Here is a 14,962-nt window from a genome sequence, read left to right as displayed (position 1 = left end):
CTTCAACGTTGGCTCCAGACCTGAAGAAGGAAACTTCTTGCTGATTACCACCTACTCCCGCCCTTCAGCCGATTAATCAGTACTCCTCCATGTTGAACATCACTTGGAAGAAGCAATGAGGGTAACAAGAGCATAGAATGTACTCTGGGGGGAGGGGTCTTCAATGTCTGTTACCAAGAATGGCTCAGTAGCACCAGTACTGATCGAGATGGCCATGTCCTGAAGGATAAATCTGCAAATTTTGGCCAACAACATGTGGCGAGAGAAGCAACAAGAGGGAAAAACCTACTTGACCTCGGCTTCATTAATCTAACTGTTGCAGGTGCTTCTGTCCATGACAGTATTGGTAGTAGAGACCAGTCCTTCTGAAGATTAAGTCCCGTCTTCACAATGAATATACTATTTTACCCTTTCTCATGTTATGTGGTACAATCGCTGTATAAAATTAAATAGATTCTAGATATAGCAGTTTTAAACTGGGCATCCACGTGTAAGGCAAGAAAAAGCACATTAAATTCATAAAGATTCCAGCTCAGTGAGTCTTTATTCCACTGACACCAAACATAAGAAATAAACAAAATTTACCTTGAGGAATCAAAAGAAATTTCAAGAACACAATTCCAGAATCAGCAGTTAAGATCTGGCCCCTATCATCTGCTTCACACTCAGAGCACTGCCTGTGCTCTCCTTGTGCCTGCCAAAACCATAAGACATAGAAGCAGAAGTAGGCCAATCGGTCAATTGAGTTTACTCCACCATTCAATGAGATCATGACTGGTCTGATATGATAATCAGCAACCCACTTTCTCGCCTTATCTCCATCACCATTGATTCCTTTACTGATTAAAAATCTGTCTATCTCAGCCTTGTATATACTTAACGACCCAGCCTCTACAGGCATCTGCAGTAAGGAATTCCACAGATTCACCGCCCACTGAGGGAAGAACTTCCTCCTCATCTCTGTCTTAAATGGGAGATGCCTCACTCTGAGATTAGGGTGCAATTCAGCTGTTTCATCAAACCTGACCTGGTGTCGGGAGCTACTCTAATATGCGACTGCTACATGCTCCTTACAAACACCTTCTCCTGACAGTCAACTAGGAATAGGCAATAAATGCTGGCTTTTCTAGCAAGGTCCATTTTCCAAGAATTAATAAAATATCTTATTCAGTAATAAATGACGGAACTCTGTACTTGGACAAATCAGTGTGTGACTGCCAGCAAGACTGATGTTTAAATTTGCACCTTCTATTTGAAAATGCATTCTCATTGTAGTTTTGAAGGTCCACCAATCAAGGTTACGTTTTAATAAGTGACCGATAAATATTTGGATCCAGAAAATCAGCTTCTCAATGGGACAAATTGTTGGTAGAACTCTGGTTTGCTAACCTGTAAAATTGTCTTCAGATTCAACATGAAATCCCTGGTTTCAATCTTTGAGACCCCAGGAAAACTTACTCCTATAGAAGAGAATGAAAGACAGTCACTTGCTTCCTGATGTAAATGCTCCAGTTGGCAGATTTTTCTAATATATTCTATCTCAACCCGCTTTTTCATAAGCGATATGCTTTGTATCCATAAGTTTTCCACAAGCGTAATGGGAGGAGAGCATGGTAATATCGGCAAGTCTAGAGATAGCAAAAGCATTTATAGAGAGTTTCAGCTGCAGGTGGACTGAGGCAGGGCACAGACGAATAGTTTTATCCAATTGTAAATAGGCCACCATTTTGATGGTGAAGATATGCTGTTGGGAGCAAGCTCAAGGTCAAACCTGATGCAGAGATTGCAAACTTTTGGTTCATCCTGAGACAGTGATCAAGGAGGGAGATGAAATTGGTAATTGAGAATCCCCGCAACCGGCGCGAATCGCGCCACGCCGCCCCAATGCCGGCACGCGATTCTCTGCAGAGCGGGGGGCGGCCTGTGGGGGGGTCTAATCCCAGGGGGGCCTCCGATGTGGCCTGGCTCGAGATCGGGGCCCACTGATCGGCGGGCTGGCGTCTCTGGCTGGGGGTCTCGTTTCTTCTGCGCCGGAACCTGTAGTCCTGCGCCATGTTGCGTCGTGTCTGGCACGTTGAAGGAAGGCACTGCACATGCACACGTTGGCGGCGGCGCCACTGCGCATGCGCGGATCCCGCGGCACCCGGTTTGTGCCGGGATCAGCAGCTGGAACGGTGTGAACAGCTCCAGTGCCATGCTGGCCCCCTTTGCGGGCCAGAATTAGTAGTCAGGTCGGCCCGTTCATGCCTTCGTAAAACGTGCCGGCGTTTACGCCGGCGTGGACACTCTGCCGCGGGATTAGAGAATCCCGCCCAAGATTTTGTGGTTGGGGCTGCAAGCAATGGATTCAATCTTCCCAATTTTAATTAGAAGAAATTTGATTTCCCTGCCCAGGACTGGTTTCCGGGCAGTCTGACAACACAGTGAAAGTGGAGAGATGGGGAGTTGCAGGAGGGCTTTGCAGGACTTTGCTTATGGTACTCTGTGCAATACAATAGTGCTATCGCAGAAAAAACAATGAGATCCTTTCAACCTCAACTTACTAGAGCTACTGCAAGGACTAAACAGAACATTCAAGTCCTCTGGCAGCAAAGTAACACACTGGTTAGTCAGCTGAAAATAGATCTAAAAAAAAACAAATTTCACACATATCTGATCAAAGTCCCATCTTGGACTCATAAGGAATTTAAAATTGCATTCACACAGCATGAGCCAAGCACTTTATAATCATGCTTTAAATCTAACTTTAAAACTCTGCATTTTTTATGAATATTATTTTCTTCAAAAATTCTATTCAGAATTATTTTAATTTTATGGAAATGCATTGGTGTGTTGAAGAATTAGAAAAAAGGCATATCAATATTTGTTCAAAAATGGACCATTTTTTCTTGCAAATCGGTATATTTGTAATTTATAAACAATGTAGCCATCTTTGATTTTCAGTTGCTAAATCTGTAGTCTGTTTAGCCACGCACCAAAAATATACCATCACACTGGAAAATTAACTTGGGTTTTTTCAAACATCATTCCAATGTTTTGAAAGTTCTAATGGAAATTCCATCTAAAACAAGGCTAGCAAACTTGTTAATTATTTTATCCTCTGATAGCCAATGAATATTTTTTGCTAAATTGCATCTTTTGCTTATTGTTTCTCTATCAATGGATATATATGATGTCGTACTTACCCATTTTTCTCAGGTTTCACTGCTAAATACTTTGTCAGCCTCGCTTTAATCTGACAAAAAAATGTTGCAACCTAAATTAATCAATGTGTAGAAATATTCGTACAAAATGCATACTTTCCATCTAATTAATTTAACTAATACTAAAACCAGCTGAGGTTTGTACATGGTATCTGTTTTTAAAACCACAGTTTTTATTTCACTTGTTTTGAATCAATTTTTCTAAACCCAAGATATGATATATCCCTGATTAGATATCCAATAAGTCATGTATATTTTATATTTTATGATATATACCCAAAACTCCCACTAATTGTTGGATCTAAAAAGTTAATCATGAGGCATTACTGTCAGTGGAACTGAAAACAGGCAGCTGCATTTTTTTTATATCATAGTAAGGTGGATGGATGTTGCTTTCTTCTGGAAATTTCTTTTCTGTTATTGTTCTGTTAGAGCAGCTGATGGCTGCTTAATGCTCTTTAGTTTTGTCATGCTCTAAAGCACATGCTGCTAGGCCATGATAAGCTTTACAGGAATAAAAACAGCTAACATGTCCGTCAAAGTATTTTATTTTCACATCTCAAAGTATAGGTGGGGCCAATTTATGCAATTTGAACAACATCAAAGGCTTCTTGCTTTTAAACAAAGGGATAAAATAAATCTTCAGGCTACCTTTATGGAACTGAGTGAAACAGAAATGTTTTACTCATCAGCTTTGCAGTCGCTGGTTTGCCTCAGCTAGAACAAAACTGCTGAAGCATTTAGAGAAAATTAACCCCCCATCCTAGCAGCCAGATGTGACTGGATTCTGATGAATGCACATGAGTGGGCTGAAAAATCAAGAGACTGTGAAATTCCTGTCAGGCCAATACAGTACAGAATGGGCTATTGACTGCTTTCTGCATTCTCTCCATCATTCTTTTTGAACACTGCCATTAATTTCCCCTCCTACTCTGACTTTTTTTTTAAATCCCATCAGCTCTCTGCATTACATACCAAGATGCATAAGGCACTAGTGGACTACTACAAACAACAGGGCCTTTACAGCCAAGCAGCAATGGCCAGATCCCAGGCTCTCTCGTATGAGAATGCTCAGGAAATAATAGCTGTGCAGGTATGTTTTAAAGGAGTTAAATGGTTTTATGATTGAATAAGAGAATCTATGAAGTGGGTGCCCAGTATTAAAATTATTGGCATCATTAAAACTTGACACATAGGAAAAAAGCTGCAAGAAAGATGTTGTGGACATATTTTATCTGTCTCCTACCCTTTTAACTACATAGCTAAAATTATAAATTCTTGCTCTTATATTTATTAAAGCACATATAACCCTTTTTTTGTTTTTTAAAATCTTTTTTATTTACAAAAGATCTCTTTGTTTTATAATTATTTAAACAAAGAATATAGATTTTGCTATTTAAGCAAGTGACTTTTGGAAAATTTATAACTTATAAAACTAGTTTGTTCCTTATTTACACAATGTTTATTTCAAAGCTCTATAAATCCTGAAGAACCATGCAATAACATTTCCTCCAGTGTAAGTCAACTTTGCAACTACCAACTGAATAAAGTTCTACTCTCCAGCTTTTATCTTTTCTGTCCACCAAAACAAAGTCATTGCCTGATTAGATTCCAGGTGTAAACTATGGGCTGGATTTTTCCGCCCCGCCTGCCGCAAGAATGCCACGGGTGAGACGAGATTGATGGAGAAGTCATCGGGCGGAATTCTACGGTCGCCGGCCAGACGCGACCGGAGAATCCCACCCTATGGATTTTATCTCTGTGGCCTCCTCCAATCTTACAACCCTTTGAGACTCCGCATTTCTACAACTTTGTCCTTTTGCACATCCCTACTTTTCGTTGTCCTTACCACTGCCAGTTATATATTTAACTGAATAGGTTCTAAGCTCTGTAATTCCGTCCCTAAACTCCTCTGTCTCTCTACCTCTCTTGTTTAATATGCTCATTAGAGGTACTTGTTTGACCAAGTTTTTGGCCACCTGGCCTAAATCTTATGTGGATTGGTGTCAAACCTAATTTGATGATCGTACCTGTGAGTGTTCTTGAATCATTTTACTATGTTAGATGCACTTTATAAATAGATGTACATGTTGTAATGCAAGAAAATACAATTATAGTAATCATTGTCTGCACTGTTTATGATTCATTAGACTAAATTTTTCTGGCGAGTTTGGAGTCGAGGGGGGAGGGAGATTCAAGGGAACTAAGGATGGAGTCGTGCCAGGATGGCTACCTGACACATTCCCACTGCCTGGGATGTTTCCCAGAGTGGATAGGGACCCAGATCTGTCACTTACTTCACAGGGGCAGGCACCAATTAAGTTGTTGACACACCCAATTAGGCCCGATTTGTAGGTGCAATGGCATTCTCCAGCTGGTGCAATGCCCCAAGCCCCTCCACCATGTGCACAGACTGCCATCTGCATGGAAGTGGCCTACTTGCATCCGGTCTTTGACCAGGAGTCTCCATGTCCAAAAAAGGAACCACTGGTGGAAAGGCTGCAGCTGTGGCCCAAATTATGCACAGAGAAGGGTGGTCACTCTGCTTTGAGGAACCTAACAGCTTCACCCTCTAATAAATTTAACATAAAATGCATGCTCTTTGTTCAGGTTCCCTCACGGTTTCCAACCTGCCCCTTGTGGGGCTGCTGAGGTTCGACAGCCGTCAGCCTTCTGATTGGGCCCACATCCCTTAATAGGATGCTGAAACAGAGATAGCCAAGTAGGAGGCCACCTCCAAGAAAACTGTGCTATTGGGCGCACTGCCCACGTAAGCGTGGGCTTGGGAAACCCATTTGATTGTTACTTTGGGATCCCAAAGCCTATGGGAAAACCCAGCTATCCAGTACTTTGTTTCATGTTTGCCACAACATTTATCAGAGTAGCCCCTTATTTATGAATTGGGAACAATTTCTTTGTGATTATGTTCATTGAACCGTGTACTTTATCCCATGTCCAATTTAGTATTTGTGGGTGTCTTATTACAGGAAAGATAATTATTTAATCAGTAAAGTGGTATCTGAAACATTCGCTCTCACTAATTTTAAAACACTCAATGTGAATATCTCTGATACAATGTAAATGATTTTAGAAGAATGTCATCCAGCAGTTTGATTCAATGGATTGTAAAATTACATAAAGAATATAAATGGTGAAATTGAGCAGTGAGCAACAAATGGAAAAATTACTTCAAAATTCCAAAAGCAGTTGCTATTACTGCGAAACAATAGACAGTTGTATGGACTGGCCTGTGGTGCCACTGGAATGTCCCCTCGCATCGCCCATCTGTTCAGTTTCTGATTTAACCAGCAGGAGATCTCTGCCAACATTGAGGTGGGCAAGCAGAAACTTCAAACCTCTCAAACAGCTTCATCTTCATTTGCAATATTATAACACAGCACAAATTAAGTTGAACATCTTTCAAAAATATTACAACATTTTATATGTTATCATCACATGTGCAAAAGGTAATCCTACTTTCACTACATACTGAAATAGCAAAATCTGAAGAATGCATTTAATAGGCGAGGTACTGAAAACCCATTATTTCCCAATATTTGGCTATGAAGGACAAAGGGGACCAAAACCCTGGAAATAAGTAGTACAAAGTAATCTAACCTACTGTCTCCTTAGATATACTGTAAAAAACAATCATTCAAACGTTCTCCTCCCTGAGACATTATTGCCAATCTGTTCAGTTTCTAGTTTAGCTGATGGGAAATCTTTAATGCTTGGAATCCTGTCACATGGGGATTGCTAGAAGGAGAATACCCACTTGGACAATAGATCCAGAAGGTCCATCCTCAGCTAGTTTTGGTTGAGTTGTGCATTGGGATTCTTAGTCCTGAATTCTAATATTGGCACTCAACATTATTAAAATAGATTATCATAGAATTTACAGTGCAGAAGGAGGCCATTCGGCCCATCGAGTCTGCACCAGCTCTTGGAAAGAGCATCCTACCCAAGGTCAACACCTCCACCCTATCCCCATAACGCAGTAACCCCATACAATACTAAGGGCAATTTTGAACAGTAAGGGCAGCACGGTAGCATTGTGGATAGCACAAATGCTTCACAACTCCAGGGTCCCAGGTGTGATTCCGGCTTGGGTCACTGTCTATTCGGAGTCTGCACATCCTCCCCGTGTGTGCGTGGATTTCCTCCGGGTGCTCCGGTTTCCTCCCACAGTCCAAAGATGTGCGGGTTAGGTGGATTGGCCATGATAAATTGCCCTTAGTGTCCAAAATTGCCCTTAGTGTTGGGTGGGGTTACTGGGTTATGGGGATAGGGTGGAGGTGTTGATCTTGGGTAGGGTGCTCTTTCCAAGAGCCGGTGCAGACTCGATGGGCCAAATGGCCTCCTTCTGCACTGTAAATTCTATGTAAATTCTATGTAAATTATCATGGCCAATCTACCTAACCTGCACATCTTTGGACTGTGGGAGGAAACCGGAGCACCCGGAGGAAACCCACGTACACACGGGGAGAATGTGCAGACTCCGCACAGACAGTGACCCAAGCCGGAATCGAACCTGGGACCCTGGAGCTGTGAAGCAATTGTGCTATTCACAATGCTACCGTGCTGCCCCAAAATATTGTAACAGTTGGGGCATTTCATGATATTGAATACTTGTTAATGAATCAAATGTATATTTGTGTATAGAAACTAAATTGTGACTTTGCAGATCGTTGCCGAGTATATAGTTCCCTTCTAGTTCTCACTATTGTCTGATTTACATGTTTGTTTTGCTATGTGTTTTATTGTTTTCTGTGGATGGTATGTTATTTCCAGTACTTATGCTGCTATTAATGAGTTGTAATTTCTCATTTACTTTTGACATTTATTTATTAAAAGTGTTGACCACAATACTGATATGTGTAATAGTAGAACAGAGATGGGTTCTTCCAATTTCCATTATTGTTAAAGTATTAAATAAATACATTAATTGTTGGAAATACTCAACAGATTTGGCAACATCTGTGAAGCGAGAAACAAAATTAAAGTTTCAGATCCTGGGGCGGGATTCTCCGAAAACTGGCGCGGTGGGCCGGGACCTGGCGGCAAAGACGGCGCGGATCATTCCGGCGTCGGGCCCCCCCCCAAACGTCGCAAAGTCTCCGGGCCCGAATGGGCTAGCAGCGGCGTGACGCCATTCGCGACGGCGTCACCCACCGTGGACGCGCGGCGTCACAGCACAAAAGACACGCCACCCCCCACCCCCAGAAGACTCGCTAAGATGGATGCCCGCCGCGCAGCCCCGAGGTTCCAGGAGCGCAATATCGAGGCGCTCCTGAACACAGTACAGGAGAGGAGGGGGGCCCTGTACCCTGGACATGCCGCAGGGTCGCCCCACGCCTCAGCCGGCGCCTGTGGAGGGAGGTGACAGAGGCTGTCAGCGCTGTGGCTGTGACACCAAAGACAGACACCCAGTGCCACAAGAAGGTGAACAACCTCGTCAGGGCAGCCAGGGTGAGTACCCCCCCGCCCCTCCGATGTGCGGCACATCCCCAGGTGCAAACAACCCTAACCCTAATGTGCTACGCACCTCTGCCAATATACGCGCAACCGCTGGCTTGCATTCATATACCTGTCTAACACTGTACCCTTTACCCCTGCCACCCAACCGCCCGCCCCCCACAGGAGAAGCCCGCACACAACAACAGGGAGCATGAGAGGACTGGAGGGGGCGGTAGGGCTGTCCTGGGTAGTGGTGTCCTGGGTAGGGCTGTCCTGGATAGTGGTGTCCTGGGTAGGGGTGTCCTGGGTAGTGGTGTCCTGGGTAGGGGTGTCCTGGGTAGGGCTGTCCTGGGTAGTGGTGTCCTGGCTCGGCTACGACGGGGGCCTGTGGCTGCTCCCCTCGTTGCTGGGTGTCACACGCCTGCGTTGCCGCACCCGCACAAGACGGGGGGGTCATCTCCCTGTTGCTCCGGGTCTCTCCCTCTCTCGTAGGGGAGGGCCCGGAACACCGCGGCACCTCGGACTCCCCCCCCTTCCGTCCCAGGTGCATCTGGTGGGCAGCGGGCAGGACAGGCTGGCAGCTCGCCATTCCAGTCACCCAAGCTGCAGCCTGGCCCATCTAGGCCGGGCCGCCCCAGGAAACGGCCGCCAAAGGGATCCCGAGTCAGAGGGCAGGAATCGCATGAGTCCACCTCCAGTTCTGCTGTACCATCTGGGGAACCATCTAGGCGTAGTCAAAAGGCCCGTAAGGCCAAAAAATTAGATATTGAGTAAGTTGGCACGGGTGCAGGGCACAGACAAGTTTTAGGGGCTAGGGCGTGTGTATGGACTGTCTTTGTGCTCTGTCCGAAGCATGCGGAGGTGTCATGTACGTTGAGCACCAGTGTGTGTGTGAGGGGTGGTCTTAAGTCGGCCCGGGGTGAGTGTGTCCCCCCTCCACCTGGGCCTCCCTCTCCATCCCCCGGGCAAAGGATGGGACCGTGCGCTGCAGTGTCACGGCCGCTTACAGGGATGGTCCAGGTGGATGGTGGTACTGTGGCCATGGGTCAGACATTGTCCAATGATGTGGAGCCAGGAGCTCATCGCAGAGCGGGTCGTCATCATCCTCCATGGCCTGCAATAGACACGCTTCCACCGGCGACCATGTGAGCCCGGCCCGTCGTGCCGCAGGTGGATCTGCAATGGAGGGGTGGTGTGCATGCGGGTGGGGTGGGTGTGGTTGGTGGGTGGGTGGGGGGGGTGAGGGTGTTGGTGCTGGGTGGGTGAGGGAGTGGTGAGGGTGGTCGGATGTTGCCATGGTGTGCGGTATGTGGCCATACTTGCCGATTCCCACGCCCCCTAGCCAATGAACCGGGTGACTATCAGCCTGTCCCGTGCCCGCTGGCCCAGCCGGTAACGGTGGGCAGCCACCTGCCCATGTCCAGCCCGTCTGCCCTGATCATTGCCCCCATCCCCCTCATCTGGAGAGGTCTGCGCCTCTTCCTGCTGCTCCTCCACTCCCCCCTCCTCTGCCTGCGGCACATCGCCCCTCTGCTGGGCTATGTTGTACAGGATGCAGCACACCACAATGTTGTGGCCGACCCTATCTGGCGGGTACTGGAGGGCCCCCAAGAGAGGTCCAGGCACCTGAAACGCATTTTGTGCACGCCAAAGCACCTCTCTATCACACCCCTTGTTGCTGCATGGACATCATTGTAGCTGTTCTCTGTGTCACTCTGTGGCCCCCATATAGGCGTCATCAGCCACGACCGTAATGGGCAGCAACCAGCCCCTCAGCCGGGAGTGACGTCCCTCGAACATGCTGGGGATGTAAGACCGCGACAACACGTATGAGTCATGAACACTTCCCGGATATCGGGCACAGACGTGCAGGATAATCATGCAGTGGTTGCAGACCACCTGGATGTTCATGGAATAGCTCCCCTTCCTATTAGTGAACACGGCCCTGTTATCTGCAGATGGCCGCACGGCGACGAGCCCTGGACCATGGGAAAACCGGCCACGGCAGAGAAGCCCACGGCCCGGGCATCCTGGCTCGCCCGGTCCACAGGGAACCAGATGTAGTGGTCTGCAACGGGTGCACTGATATCTGCAAGATGCCGGACAGGTCCCCACTCGGCGCCTGGAATTACCCCGCGGCATAAAAGTTCAGGATGACCGTAACCTTGAAGGACACGGGGAGAGGGTGTCCTCCCCCAGTGCCACGCAGTGCCAGGTGTGCCAGTAGGTGGCAGATGTGTGCCACGGTTTCCTGGCTCATCCGGAGTCTCTTCCTGCATTCCCGGTCCGTGAGGTCCTGGTACAACAAACGGGGCCGGTACACACGGGGCCTCCTCGGGCGTCTCTGTCGCCGTGGTGCCATGACGTCCTCCTCCCTCTCCTCGTGCTCCTCCTCCTCTTCGTGCTCCCCCTGCTCCTGTTCCTCCTCCTCCTCGTCCTGTCGGGCGGGTGGCCCTCCAGCCTGGGCACCTGCCGCCTGCACCTCTGCGGCAGCCTGCGCTGCCTCTCTGACACGCTCCTCCTCCTCCTCCTCCAGGGCAACATGTAGAATAGCGGCTGCCACCATAGTGGCCAACATCGCTGGCTGATCAGAAAACATGACGGCCTGTGGGGGGGGGGGGGGTGGGGGATGACAAAATGTCATCATTGCCCATTACCCCCCCCCCCCCCAACCGGGCAGCCAGGTGCCATGGGCTGCATGGGCGCGACTGTTGGAGGATGGCACCTGGCCAGGCGGACGACCTCCATTGCCCTCGCCCCCCTCCCCGGCACTTCCCCCCCCCCCCCCCCCCCCCGGCACTCTCCCCCCCCTCCCCGGCACTCGCTCGCAACCCCCCTCCCCAGCACTCTCCCCCCTCCCCAGCACTCGCTCTCACCCCCCCTCCCCGGCATTCTGCCCCCCTCCCAGCACTCGTTCGCAACCCCCCTGATGGAACCATCAATTCACCAGACACGTGTTTCCGATATGAATCTAGGCTTTAATCGACTTACTTCAGAGCCAGCCTGTTACCCGTTGATGAACTCGTAGTGAACTCAGGCTGACTCTGGACAAGGGTATTTATACAGCTGCACTAGGGGGAGGAGTCGTGGGCGGAGCCAAGGGTGGAGCCCAGTCAAGTTCCCGAGTGCTCCCAGCGCTACTCCCCCTAGTGGTAGGATAGCGCTACTGCGCTTACAAAGACAGTGTGAATTAACATATATACATCTACATATTACATTCACCACATTCACCCCCTGCAAAAAAATCAAGTCCGGCGGGGGTGGTGGTCTATAAAGTCAGTCTGTCCGGTGATCGAATTGTCCGCTGTGATCTGCGGAGCACCGGGGTTGCAGCCTCTTGCGGTGGCTGGATGGGTGTTGTGTGCTGGGGTACGATGGCGGACTCCAGGGAGGGTTGTATCCGAGCTTCATACTCTCCTGGTTCGACTGGGGGCGCTGGGGGCTGGCCGGCGCGGGGTCGCGGAACTGGTGGAGCGAGTTTGTGGGCTCGGGAGCGCAAAGGGGCGGCAGCATGGGGTGTAGGGTGAGAGGTCCTTCTGTGGGGGTAGAGGGGGCGCTGGATCCAGCGGGTGCCAGATCCCGGAGGGATACTGTGTCCTGACGGCCGTCAGGGAACTCGACGAATGCGTACTGGGGGTTGGAGTGGAGCAGGCGCACCTTTTCAACAAGGGGGTCGGTTTTGTGTGCCCTGACGTGTTTCCTCAGAAGTACGGGGCCCGGCGTCCTCAGCCATGCCGGAAGTGAGACCCCCGTGGTAGTGCCCCTGGAAAAAATGAAGAGCCTCTCGTGAGGGGTCTGGTTGGTCGCCGTGCACAAAAGGGACCTAATAGCGTGGAGCATGTCTGGTAGGACTTCCTGCCACTGGGAGACTTGGAGCTTTCTAGACCGGACGGTCAGTAGGACGGTCTTCCAGACCGTCGCGTTCTCCCTGTCCACCTGCCCGTCCCCCCTGGGGTTGTAGCTGGTAGTCCTGCTCGAGGCAATACCCTTGTCGAGCAGGTACTGACGCAGCTCGTCGCTCATAAAGGACGAACCCCTGTCGCTGTGTATGTAGCTGGGGAAACCGAACAGGGTGAAGATGCTATGCAGGGCCATAATGACTGTGTGGGAGGTCATGTCGGGGCACGGGATAGCGAATGGGAAACGGGAGAACTCGTCTACAACGTTTAAAAAGTAAACGTTCTTGTTAGTTGAGGCGTTCAAAGGGCCTAGAAGCCTTGACCAGGTGGGCCCTGTCTGGTCTATAGAAGTGCGGTTTGCACGCCGCACAGATCGGGCAGTCCCTGGTGACCGCTTTTACCTCCTCGTTGGAGAAAGGCAGGTTTCGGGCCCTGATGTAGTGGGTGAGCCAGGTGACCCCCGGGTGGCAGAGGTCATTGTGGATGACTTTCAATCGGTCAATCTGCGCGCTGGCACATGTCCCACGGGATAGGGCATCCGGAGGCTCGTTGAGCTTCCCGGGCCGATATTTGATATCGTAATTGGAGGTGGAGAGTTCGATCCTCCACCTCAGAATTTTGTCGTTTTTTATTTTGCCCCTTTGCGAGTTGTCGAACATGAAGGCAACCGATCTTTGGTCGGTGATGAGGGTAAACCTCCTACCTGCGAGGTAGTGCCTCCAGTGACGGATAGCCTCCACAATGGCTTGTGCTTCTTTCTCGACTGAGGAGTGTCGGAGTTCTGAAGCGAAGAGGGTACGGGGGAAAAATGCAACTGGTCTCCCTGCCTGATTTAATGTGGCTGCAAGAGCTACCTCTGAGGCGTCGCTCTCTACCTGAAATGAGGTGGATTCATCCACCGCCCACATGGCCGCTTTGGCGATGTCCTCCTTGATGCAGCTGAAGGCCTGGCGTGCCTCGGCTGACAGGGGGAATCGTGTGGTCCTAAAGAGTGGGCGGGCTTTGTCCGCATATTGAGGGACCCACTGGGCGTCGTAGGAAAAAAATCCCAAGCACCGTTTGAGGGCCTTGGGACAATGAGGGGGAGGGAGTTCTAAGAGCATATGGTCCGGGTCGGGGCCTAGGACTCCGTTTTCCACAATATAGCCAAGGATGGCTAGTCTGGTTGTGCGGAAAACGCATTTCTCCTTGTTGTACGTGAGGTTCAGTTTCTGTGCCATCTGGAGAAAACGGTGGAGGTTGGCGTCGTGGGCCTGCTGGTCATAGCCGCAGATGGTGACATTGTCCAAGTACGGAAACGTGGCCCGCAGCCCGTACTGGTCCACCATTCGGTCCATTGCTCATTGGAACACCGAGACCCCATTCGTGACGCCAAAGGGAACCCGGAGGAAATGGAAGAGGCAGCCATCGGCCTCGAATGCCGTGTAGTGGCGGTCCTCTGGGCGGATTGGGAACTGGTGGTATGCAGACTTCAGATCAACCGTGGAAAAGAGCCGGTACTGGGAGATCTGGTTTACCATGTCTGCAATCCTGGGGAGGGGATACGCGTCGAGGAGCGTAAATCTATTTATGGTCTGACTGTAGTCGACCACCATATGGAATTTTTCCCCGGTCTTAACGACCACCACCTGAGCTCTCCAGGGACTATTGCTGGCCTCTATAATCCCCTCACTGAGGAGCCTTCGGACCTCTGATTTGATAAATACCCAGTCCTTAGTGAGATTGGCAAAGAGAGGAGGGGGGGGGGGGGTTCGCAGCGTAGTGAGGCTGCAGATCGTGAGTGGGGGCAGGGGCCCTCTAAAGCTGAGGGTGAGGCTCTTGAGTTTGCATTGGAAGTTTAGGCCTAATAAGAGTGGCGCGTAGAGTTTGGGCAAAACGTAGAGTTTAAATTTCGAGTAGCTAGCGCCTCGGATTGTGAGGGTCGCGGCGGTGCGCCCCTGGATCTGGACCGAATTGGAGCCTGAAGCGAGCGAGATAGTTTGCTGCATGGGGAAAACGGGGAGCGAACAGTGTCTTACCAGGTCTGGATGTATGAAGCTCTCCGTGCTCCCGGAGTCGAAGAGGCATGGCGTTTTGTACCGATTGATATAGACCTCTGCCATTGAGTTTCGTAGATTCTTTGGTCGTGATTGGTCCAGGGTGACCGCGCTGAGGTGCGGGTAGTCGGCGGCTCGATCAGCTGTGCTGGAGTGGCCCCGTGATGACTGCCCTCTGAGTTCATAGTCGAATTCGAATTCTTCCGCAGAGTTGTCCGAGCGCGGAGTTGCCGATCGGGCCCGTGGGTCGCACGTGGCGGGCGGCGAGGAAGATGGCGTCCAAGATGACGGCCCCCTGAGTTGCACGTGGCCGGCCGCGTGGTGGAGGTTTGCCAAGGTGGCGGGAGGGGGCGGAGTCGGGGCATAG

General features: G+C 49.7%; 1 protein-coding gene across 5 annotated transcripts in view; it reads left to right on the top strand.

Annotated features, from left to right (window-relative positions):
* Window positions 1-14,962, top strand: part of LOC119972486 (coiled-coil domain-containing protein 178) — a 479,785-nt gene that overhangs the window by 371,310 nt on the left and 93,513 nt on the right. For 3 of the 5 annotated variants that reach the window (XM_038809253.1, XM_038809255.1, XM_038809252.1), the window contains one exon: window positions 4,162-4,296. The exons of the other annotated variants lie outside the window; for them this stretch is intronic. In XM_038809253.1, coding sequence (XP_038665181.1) covers window positions 4,162-4,296 — 135 coding nt within the window. The remainder of the gene's footprint in view (window positions 1-4,161; window positions 4,297-14,962) is intronic. 5 annotated transcript variants of the gene reach the window in all.

This window comes from Scyliorhinus canicula, chromosome 10 (assembly GCF_902713615.1).
Source record: "Scyliorhinus canicula chromosome 10, sScyCan1.1, whole genome shotgun sequence".
NCBI classification, from domain to species: domain Eukaryota; kingdom Metazoa; phylum Chordata; class Chondrichthyes; order Carcharhiniformes; family Scyliorhinidae; genus Scyliorhinus; species Scyliorhinus canicula.
Note: the sequence above shows the minus strand (reverse complement) of the source record. Positions and strands in the feature narration are given on the sequence as shown.